The sequence below is a fragment of the Haemaphysalis longicornis genome, unplaced genomic scaffold (genome assembly GCF_048455015.1).
Source record: "Haemaphysalis longicornis isolate Haplotype H1 unplaced genomic scaffold, Haemaphysalis longicornis Haplotype H1 scaffold_7, whole genome shotgun sequence".
NCBI lineage: Eukaryota > Metazoa > Arthropoda > Arachnida > Ixodida > Ixodidae > Haemaphysalis > Haemaphysalis longicornis.
In genome coordinates, this window is record NW_027526422.1 from 141,074,958 (window position 1) to 141,086,066 (window position 11,109).

The window sequence follows — 11,109 nt, forward strand, 5'->3', positions numbered from 1 at the left end:
TGAAGCCTTGTTTGTACGCGGGACATTAACATTCAGCCGCTCACCGCTCGCTAGCAGCTAGCGCGAAAATATTGAACGCCAGCAAGTGCTCTTAAAATTCGCGCCACAGTAACGTATTTTTGGCTCCAGTCTGCAGGTGGCAGTACCTGTTACACAACGCGAAAACGCGAAGTTTTAAAGAGTTACTTTTAGCGTGGTTTTATCTAAAGCTTGCAAGGTTTTTCTTTATCGACCGCTGATCATCAATTTTTCTTCGTTTAAATTGAGCGCCCCCTATCGGCATTCACCACATCCAGCAACCGAGTCAGCTGACTGTGGTACCGTGCGCAACAGCCTTGCGGCAATAAAATTTCCGTAAACATGCCGCAACGCCCACAAACGGTGCAAATCACTCCCCCCCAGCGCGCGAGTTCTCGCCAGTTGTAACGACGAACAGTTTCGCCCGAGCAAGGATGCCTTCAACAAGCGGAGCTTGCTTCACCCGCGGGCCCAGCACCCTCCACGTCCCCCGCGAGCTTCACGTCGTCAACCGGCGGCGTCTATGCGAGAAACTGCGCGCCGTCCTCGGTAGCTCGGCGGCGGGCTCGTTCGTCGTTCTCCAGGGCGGCCCGTCGACGACCGTCTACTGCTCGGATCGTGAGCCCGTGTTCCGGCAGGAGTCCTATTTCCACTGGGCCTTCGGCGTCGAGGAGCCCGACTACTTCGGCGCCATCGATGTCGACCAGGGGCTGGCGTACCTGTTCATGCCGCGTCTGCCGTCCAGCTACGCCGTCTGGATGGGCCAGCTGGCCTCGCCCGAAGACGTACGCGCGCGCTACTGCGTCGACAAGGTCTTCTACGCGGACTCGATAGCGGAAGCGCTTCGGGAGCTCAAGGCGCGGACGCTGCTGACGCTGCGCGGCAAGAACAGCGACAGCGGCAAGATGAGCATGGAGGCCGAGTTCCCGGGCATGGACGGCTTCAAGGTGGACTCCAAGCCGCTGTTCGAAGTCATGGCCGAGCTGCGCGTCTTCAAGACTCCGCTCGAGATGGAGGTGCTGCGCTACGCCAACCGGGTGAGCAGCGAGGCCCACAAAGAGGTCATGCGCCGGATCCGGCCCGGCATGCACGAGTACCAGCTCGAGTCGCTGTTCTTGCACAAGTGCTACGGGGACGGCGGCGCCCGGCACGTCTCGTACACCTGCATCTGCTGCACGGGCCATAACGGCGCCGTGCTGCACTACGGCCACGCGGGGGCGCCCAACGATTCGACCATCGGCGACGGCGACATGTGCCTGTTCGACATGGGCTGCGAGTACTACTGCTACTCGTCGGACATCACCTGCTCCTTCCCTGCCAACGGCCGCTTCACGGCCGACCAGCGCGGCGTGTACGAGGCGGTGCTCGCCGCGAGTCGGGCCGTGCTCGACGCGATACGCCCGGGCGTCTCGTGGCCGGACATGCACCGACTGGCCGAGCGCCGCATCCTGGAGGGCCTGCGCTCCATGGGTGTGCTCAAGGGAGACGTGAACGCCATGATGGAGGCCCGGCTGGGAGCCACCTTCATGCCCCACGGCTTGGGACACCTGATGGGCTTGGACGTGCACGACGTTGGCGGGTACCTGAGCGGCGACCCCGCGCGACCGACGGAGCCCGGACTGAAGTCCCTGAGGACCGCGCGCACGCTACAGGCGGGTATGGTCCTGACGGTCGAACCGGGCTGCTACTTCATCGACGTGCTCCTCGACGAGGCCCTGGAGAGCGCCAAGCTGAAGGACTTCCTCGTGCCGGAGGTTCTGCGCCGCTTCCGCAAGTTCGGCGGCGTCCGCATCGAGGATGACGTGCTCATCACGGACGATGGCCACGAGATGCTGACGCAGGTGCCGCGCACCGTGGCGGAGATCGAAGCCCTCATGTCCGAGAGGACCACCGAGGAACGCAGTGTGTACAGCACGGCCCCGTGCTAACGTTCATTGGGATAGTTCCTTTTAAACGCAAGCCGCTGCTGCATTTCGTGCTTGCGGCTTGTAGCGAGAATGCGTGTATTTTTTTTTTTTTCTGACATTGGTGCTGGTGTGTGTTAGCAACTGAGCCCATATTCAAGGGCATGCATGCCTTGTCACAAGTTATGTGGTCTTGATTGAGGTCACCCGTCGTCGTGCTCTGGAATGATTTACTTGAGCTGCAAAGGGATTCCCTTTACTTGCGAAGCGATGTGATGTTTCGCTGTTTTCTTTCTGCCCAAATCTGTAGCACTTCCTCGTGTGCAACAATTCCGATGATTAAAACTATGCTTTTACTATATTCATTTTCTCGTGAATTGGTTTTAGTGAGGTGCAGTGGTACCCCGAGGAACGTTTTTCTTCAGAGGTCGGTTTTGTTGTCCTGGCCAATCTTTTATCTTCGACATTTGCGCCCAACATGTCGATTTAGCTGGTGGTCACGGAATTACAGATAAGCCCAAACCAAAACAGTATTGCCACTTTGCGAGGAGCACACATTTTTTTGGTGTGTGTGGAACAGTGAGATTAAAAGGAATGTCCTCTTGGAACGTTAAATCTATACAGAAGCAACTGCTTAATTGACACGATGAATGGCTAGCCAAAACAGGTTTTAAATTTTCTGTTAGGGTGGACCGGTATTCTCATTAAAGCAGAAGTTTTGGAAATTGCAGCCTTGGGGCAGGAAAAAGGCTTAATTGTTCTTGCAAAGTGTCCTGATTACTAATCTTTGAAAATATCTACTGAAAATATCTAAGCGGTTTTTAGGCTTGTAGCCTTGCTGAGTTCTACAAAGCAATTTAGGGGTCTGTTCCAAGACATGCAACGGGGTGAATCCAAATCTGGTCTGGCTGGACGTTTTCACGAATTCCTTGACAGTTGCAGGACTGTATGAACAGAACACTCCTGACAATTACCAGGTATTCCCTTTTTTAACTATACAAAAACAAACAGGATTTCCGAGGAAATTTTTTTTTTCTAAATGAGCCAGATCCACCTAGCACGAATTTGAAAAATTTCTGGTAGATGCGACGCATAGGGGGTTCCGTTGTTTCCGTTAGGTTGATTCTCCCATCGCGTGAAACGTGCCGGGAACCCCCTGCCGCGGATATGACGCAACGTGGCGCGGCTATGACGCAACACAATCCACTTTAATCCAAGCCAATCGAATCCAATCATATGGCCCTCGCGAGAGAGTGTTCGCTATCGGAGAGGAGAGGGGGTGAGCGGCGGAGAGCGCAGCTCGCGCGGCGAGGATAATGGGGGAGGGGTGTGGACGGACAACAACAACGCCGTATGGAGGGACAAGGCGAGTGAATGAGATGCAGTCGCATCTAAAACAAGCGGGAGTTTGTTACCGCACCGGGGAAGTTTATGAAAACAAGTAATTATAAATTATGCCGCCAATTTGAACAATCTTGGTGCGATAAGTTTGGATTTCGCTCATATTGAATCGAAACTTTCAAGTTGATGCGGCATTCGTACGAAAACTTGATTTAAATTTACTTTCAAGCATTGTGTGATTGAGTTTTGGTGAAAAATTTTTCATTCCTCATGAATTAAAAAAAAATTCTAATGGCTCTAAAGGCATTAGAAATATGTAACAGGGCTTCAAGTACAGTGGAACTATATACATGGAGAACAGGTGAGTCCTGTTGGCACCATTAGCAGCTCTTTTCGAATTCTTCCCTAGGGTCATTTTCTTGGGTTCACCTGAAGGCATTCACGAAGTAAGCAAGCTCTTCATTGCTTTGCCACGAATTTCCAAAACGCTGCACAAGAAGGCTGCTCGTATCTTCTTCTAGCGGCGGCTATTTAGTTAAGTGCTAAAATGGTAAATATGGGAGTAAAAAAATAGATATAACCAGAGTTATTTCGCAGGGGCGGGTTAGACGAAATGAAATCATTGTTTCACATCTCTCAATTTCATTTTGTTCACTTTTTCCGTTCACTGCGCCGTTGACATCTGGGGACAGATCTTTCGCCGATCTCCTAATTGCCCTCTTAATTCATAATAAGCCAGCTTCGAAACGAAAAAAAAAAAACAAACTTCCGAGAACACCCACGAAACAGTCCGAACAGTCAAGCCCGAAGCAAACTCCCGTTAGGCAAATGGATTTGGCTCATTTTGACCCGTGAAGCAGCAGGATCTGGCTTATTTTTGATACAAACTTCAATCTGCGTACTTGTAATCAGGGCGTTATCTCAACTATTTTTTTGCCACACCGTTTTTAGGTGAAGCTAGTTTCCGAGTTTCCCTCGTCACTGCAGTTATATCCGATTTAGTTTCGGTTTTTGGATCTGGCTCATTGCGAAAACAACAACAACAACAACAACAAAAAAACTGCCTGATCTGTTCAGCTGCACTTGCGTGTACGATAACAAGTTGTTTGTTCAACACTTGTGTGAGATAGCAAACGTCACTTATCACTATGTGTGTGTCATCCCTGAAGCCTGCCAGCTTCCAGTGCTTCCTGTCGATCGTTACCTCGTCACATGATCAGTAGTGCATCAAGTAACGAGCAGCACTGCATGCACGGAAACTAGGAAGAGCAGAATGATTGCACCAGACACAACCAATGCCCGCATGCGTTTTTATTTCGTTTCATTGCAAAATAATAAAAGGAGCACAAGTTGCTTCCAGTTTGGTACGATAAGAGAGAGAGAAATAACTTTTATTTGTCCAGTTTGTGGAGGAGAGCTAGACCTCCACCCTAGGCGTCGGCCAGGAGCCCTTGGGTCCTAGCAGCGTCTTCGGCTAACTGGACGGCCCAGACTTGATCCGCCAGGTCTGAGCTGAGCAGTACGGTCTCCCACTGCTCATTACTGCTAATTTTGCGGCTCTGAGGAGTCGCCTGAGGACATGCCCATAATATATGTGCAAGATCGGCCCGTTCCTTGCATCTCCGACATTTATCTGAAAACTGTCCAGGATAACAATGACTATACGCGACGGGGTTCGGGTACGAGTTCGCCAAAAGAAGCCGCCAAACCACAGATTGCCTTTTACTGAGGGATGGGTGAGCGGGGGGGTAGCGGGCTCGTTCAAGCCGGTAATGAGTAGTCAGCTCCCTGTAAGACACAAGCCTGTCTCTGCCCGTCCAGCGGAGCGAGTGAGCGTCTGGGTCAGAAGTGTCGACGCCAGCTCGGTCGGTAAAGCCTCGAGCCGCATCGTGCGCACACTCGTTTCCGGCCAGGCCCGAGTGGACCGGTGCCCATATCAAGTATATCTTCCCGTTCCGCTCGTCATGGGATTGAGATTTGAGGATTTGGGACGCCTCGGGTGAAATTCGCCCTCTCGAATAATTTAAAATAGCCGACTTAGAGTCGCTAACAATGAATTTAATTTTTGGAGAAGCTGTCATCGCCAGTGCGATGGCCGCCTCTTCACCCACCTCTGTGTCCGTCGTGCGGACCGAGCATGAGGCAATTGAATCCCCACGGAAATTGACCACTGCGAGGGCCATTTATTATTTTTATGGTATAATTTCGTAGTGGTAAGGGATGATAGTGATGTGGCGTATTTCTGAAAGGAAGCCGCTAGGAAATGCCTGAATAAGTGACCGGTAAAAAGCGCAAAGGCTCATGGGTGCATTGTTTTCTCCCGCGTAGAGCCGCCGCTTCCGGTTCGGGAGCTCTCCTGGCCTTCCGTACGCCGTCGGCTTTCAAGCGCGTGTGTGCTTGTTGTTTATCTGTTTCCACCGAAAAAAAAAAAAAAAAAACTCATGCATCGGGAATTCCAGAAATAACAACCATTGACCCTACTAAGGGTTTATCTGGCAAGTAAGCACCCTGTGACAAATAAACAACACGCACACACGCGCCTGACAACCTCCGGCGCACGCAGGCGTACGGGAGCGCAGGAGAGATCTCGAACCGGAAGGCGGTAGCAGACGACGTACCCATGAGCCTTTGCGCCTTTTGCCCTTACTACCCTTCATGAAGTATGAAAAGTGAATAGATTTCTGACTGACTGGCTTGGCGACGGCGCTGCTCGGTGTTTATAATTGAACCAGTTGCAAAGCTAGTGAAATTAGTGAATGAATTGGGAAAATATTGAAAGTCTGGCTGGCTGCGGCAGAGAACGCCCACACAATCGTGACCCAAATATGTTCCTCGCCAAGCCAGTAAGTCAAAAAGCAATTCCCCTCCTTCACAGAGCACCGTATGAGTCTGTATTCTGTTCACAATAAGTTACCTGTCGTTTTCGTTTCATATGCAGGCAATGACGTGCTCGAGAAGAGCGTATGGGGCATAGCCAGGCGTTTGCTGCGTGCATGCAGCTGCCTCGCATCTCCGACCTGCAGCTCTTGATGGCGCTTTGATAACAGTACTAGAGTCACGTGCTTGTGGCGAATAAATTTGGCGGCGAAATACTCAGTGTCCTCAACACTTCTTCAGAATCCGCTTGGATCACATGGGAGTGGAAGGTGCCGACGGCTATAATCAAAACAACGGAAGGGGAGATTTGTAATATTCAACATCCAGCCGACTGCTTTAACCCTTTCAGCCCTGATTTTTTTATTTCAGCCAAAACAATGTTTTTTGTGTGGTTTCGAAAAAATTCCGGTCCCATAAGGCCACAAACAAAATAAAAAGGCTGAGAGTTCCGGTGATTACTGATTTATAATGATGCAATTAATTAGGACAAGTGGTAATTAAATATTTTATGTAGAGCAGAAACATCCATTTTGCATGTTTTCTTAAACGTTGGGACCACATCAGCCTACACAGAAAAAATGAGCTTCGTAGTGAACGTATTTATAGATTTACAAGCTTCGGAATGACAAGGACCTTCGTTTTTATCAGCCTCAGTATAGAAATTTTGTCCTCACCGGAGCTACAGTGAACTAACCGGAGCTGCTATGGCACTTAACATCATTGATGACAAATTTTCCAGAAGACTAGCTGGTTTGGTTTGGTTTTCTATGCGCTAGATGAACGTTTATGTAATGGCGTGAATTGACACCGCCAAGGCCGGAATTGTTAACGACACACTTAGTTAAGATGATTGTACGGGTTAAACTGGTTGAATCAGGTGGTGGTACACTTAAGAATACGCCGGTTCTCTGCCGATCACCGAACTTCTTACGGGCTGTTAGTGGCTCTTTAGTCTTTTTTTTTAATTGAAATGAATTTGTAGCTTAAGACCTGCTATGCAGGCTGATACTATTTAATTCCTGTAAAAATGGTTGACTTAAAAAAAAATAGCCTTATTATGCCGATTGCAGTCTTGAGAAAACCTAATCGAGTCATATTTTTGCTCATAACATTTATTTGGGGCCTATTAAGCCAATTAACAATTAACGGAGTGGATCCCCTGAGAAGGCAAGCGTGGCAGAGGGCGGCAGAAAGTTAGATGGGCAGATGAGATCAAGAAGTTTGCGGGGGTAAATTGGTCGCAGTTAGCACAGGACCGGGATGCGTATATGTGTTTCCTAGTCAGTACAGCCAGCCGTCACCTGAACTTGCATATTGGAGTTATTGGAGATCTATGGACTTTGCCCTGCAGTAGGCGTAGATAGGCTGACGATGATGATTATGATGATGATGAAGCCAGTTAAATAACACCAGCATACAGTTATAATTTCATCGCAAACTCAACAGTATAAGGTTTATGGAAATCATTTCAAAAAATAAAACCTGAAAACGTGTATAAGACTATAGGCACATGTGCAAAAAAAGTGAAGCTGAAAAAACCACAGTGAAAGTTATGTTACCAGTGACAGTATTATCTATTGAGCATGTGAATTCGCTCAACGCGAGCATACCATATGTTTGTTGAAATCATTTGTTGAGAAATCTACGAAATCGTCTGTATACGGATGGCACTTGGCAAAAAAACTGAACAAAAGCAAAGCCAGAAAGTCGCCCCAAGTTTTGCGCGTTGCCAGCGCGCCGCCACTTGTTCACGATCATGGGCTGAGGCATGGAGGCTGAGGTGCCGATTGTGCACCACAGCTGTAAGCGTTTATTTGGTTATGTTACTGCTTCATTTTTGCAAGCAAATCGGTCCAGGCGACCGCGTCGCGCGCAATGAGTTGCAATGAAGGGGCTGGTAACGGAATGCACCACATGGTTCTGGAAACGTGCGCGCACTTGGCTCGCGGGATAACCAGGTTTTCGATTTAATCTACTCATATCTCACGTAACCACCGCACAATGTGCTCAGTACGAGCAGTTATCATTGTCAAATCGCTTATCTACACATGGTAACCTGCCGACGAGGAAGCGCGCGTCGGGATGCGGGTTGACGCGTTGAGGCAGATTCGTCGATAACAGAACGAACAACACGCTTCCCTTGCGCTGCCGGCAAGCGGTGGCCTCCGCTTTATCATTTATTTTATTACTATTTGGTGCTTATCTAAAAATAGACACACCATATAGTGCAGCGTCAGGAGTAATCGTATCGTTAACGCTAGCGTATCGGCAGCCAACCGGTGCGCCAAGCCCACCTTCGTCCTGGCGTCGTTCTCGCGAAATTCCGCCGCCAGACACACACAAGAAAAGTATTACAGGCCCTTTCTAGTAGTACTGTTCGTACTTACCTTCAGTTATCGATATACCTGTTTATTTTTAAACCGTGCGGGGCTTTTTTCCGGCCCTCGCGTGAACGAGCACATGTGGCATAGGGACTGTGATGAGAGTGCCGAGCAGACGACCCACGACCACACACCCCCCGACACCCCCCAGAAGGATTTCGACACCTCAAAAAGATTCTACAACCACGAGCACCACCCCCCTCAACAGCTCCCAACAGAACCCCCCCCTCCCCAAAGGATAATTTCGACACCCCCCCAAAATCGAAATTCTGGATAAACCCCAGCCCACGATGCCCACCCAGTCAGATTGCGGGCCTGCGGTCACGTGCAGTCAGTAGCCAATTGGGTGGCGCGTACCGTCTTTTTTTACCCTAGCTGTCTTGCTCGCAACCAATTGACGAAACTAAGCGGTTCTGCTGGGGACCGAAAACGAAAAGACGCACTTTCGAATGAGGCCTAGATGGACGCCAGAGCTCATGTAGAACCTGAGCGGCGAATTGTCAAAAGAATGCTGTTTTCACGCTCAGTCTTTGTCGATTTTAGCGGTTGTCAGCGATATAAATTGATAGTATGGATCAAATACGTACTCTGGCGTCTGGACATGGGGCTAGCCGGAATAAAAATACTTTTACTTTGCGAAAACGGCGATTTAAAACAAAACCGATTTTTTTCCCCCCCAAATTTTGGAACTAACAAGGCGCTGCGGAACCTCGGCGACGCGGCGGTGACTGCACTGACGGGTTACTACAACAAGTGCTGGCGCGCATTCAAGCTGCCCAAGAGTTGGAAGGACGCCCGGACGGTGCTGATCCCGAAACCGAGTAAGCCGCCGCGCATTGACAACCTGCGGCCGATCTCGCTGACGTCGTGCGTCGGGAAGGTCTTTGAACACGTGCTACTCAACCGCTGGCAGAGGTACCTGGAAGAAGAAGGGCTCTACCCCGACACAATGCTGGGCTTTCGGGCCAAGTTGAGCACGCAAGACGCGATGCTGTTGATCAAGCACGAGGTCCTGGACCAGCACACCCGTTCCATGGACAACAAGGCGGTGCTTTGCCTGGACTTGCAAAGCGCGTTTGACTCGGCAATCCTGAAGCAGGTGTCTCGACTGAACATGGGAGAGCGCACGTTTGCCTACATCAAAGACTTCCTGACCGACCGCACGGCGACGATCGTGGCGAGCGACATCGAACTACCGAGCAAAACGCTGGGGAGCGTGGGCACGCCGCAGGGCGCCGTGATCTCGCCGGTGCTGTTCAATCTGGTAATGATCGGGGTGGCCGAGTGTCTGCAGAGTCAGCCACACGATATACGCCGCACGGGAGTCAGCCACACGATATACGCCGATGACATAACGATATGGATGACGGGCGGCAGCGACGGCGAGATCGAGGCGTCGCTGCAGCGGGCAGTCGACGAGATCGAGGACCAGCTACGGGGCACGGGACTTGTGTGCTCGCCGACAAAGTCGGAGCTGCTGATCGTGCCACCGCGAGGAGTAAGAAGGAGCAGGACGGCGGAGCCGGACATCACACTACGAACGAGCGACGGAACAACTATCCCGAGGGTGAAAACGCTGCGAGTGCTCGGGCTGCACATGGACGCCGGGTGCAGCAACGGACTAACGATTGCAAAGCTGGACGCGAAGGTGTCGGCGGCGATCCGACTCATCCGCAGAGTGTCGACGAGATATGCGGGCATGAAGGAAGCCAGTCTGCTGAAGTTGGCACAATCGTTTGCGGTCAGCCACGTGGCCTACGTCGCAGCTTTCCACGACTGGAAGGCGGCGGAGCGCCAGAAGGTGGACGCGCTTATACGCAGGGCATACAAGGCAGCGTTGGGGCTTTACACGTACACTAGTACGGAGCGACTCTTGGAGCTTGGGGTCCATAACACGCTGGGTGAGGTGGCCGAGGCGCAGTGGACGGCGCAGCGGGTCAGGTTAGCGAGTACCAAGACTGGGCGGTACTTACTGGAAAGAGTGGGATAGGAAAGAGTGGCTGCAGGGAAGTGCGGGCCGATCGCCGTTGCCGCGCGGGTTGCTCAGCTCGTTGCAGGTGCCGCCGATCCCGCGCCACATGCACCCAGAGGTGGATCGAGGGCGACGGCTGGCGAGGGCGAAGGCCCTCACGGCCACGCATGCGACGGACAACGGAGCACGATACGTCGACGTGGCGAGGTACCCGGACAAGCCGGGAGCCTACGCCGTGGCGGTGTTCGGCGACTACCGGAGAGCTACGAGCGTCATGCAGCGTGCGGGTGCGAAGCCCAGGACAAGCGGAGGAGCTGGCCATCGCGTTGGCCCTGACGGACCCACACTGTACCACGGTGCTGAGTGATTCGAGGAGCGCGATTATGAACTTTGCAACGGACAATGTGTCCCCGCGCGCGGCCAGGGTGCGCGGGGCCCTAAGACACAGAACGATGCCGGTCACCGTGAAGTGGTTCCCGGCCCACATGGGGCCGGTGAGCACCGGAGAGAACCGCAATGAGGGAGCGGACCGGGCGGCGCGTGCGCTCACAAGTCGCGACGCGTGCCCGAGCCCCCGACATGCGGAAGACGAAGACCGCGACGAGGTGCTGCCGAT

General features: G+C 51.8%; 2 protein-coding genes across 2 annotated transcripts; both read left to right on the forward strand.

Moving 5' to 3' along the window:
• Positions 1 to 308: 308 nt before the first annotated feature.
• Positions 309 to 6,355, forward strand: Dip-c (dipeptidase C). The gene is made up of 2 exons (XM_077679127.1): positions 309 to 1,920; positions 6,202 to 6,355. The coding sequence occupies exons 1-2, from the start codon at positions 453 to 455 to the stop codon at positions 6,291 to 6,293; spliced, it is 1,560 nt and encodes a 519-aa protein (XP_077535253.1). The 5' UTR covers positions 309 to 452; the 3' UTR covers positions 6,294 to 6,355.
• Positions 6,356 to 7,908: 1,553 nt separating this feature from the next.
• Positions 7,909 to 10,860, forward strand: LOC144146579 (uncharacterized). The gene is made up of 4 exons (XM_077678521.1): positions 7,909 to 7,920; positions 9,219 to 9,737; positions 9,816 to 10,262; positions 10,579 to 10,860. Exons 1-4 carry the CDS (start codon positions 7,909 to 7,911, stop codon positions 10,858 to 10,860), a joined length of 1,260 nt encoding a protein of 419 aa, XP_077534647.1.
• The last annotated feature ends 249 nt before the right edge of the window (positions 10,861 to 11,109 follow it).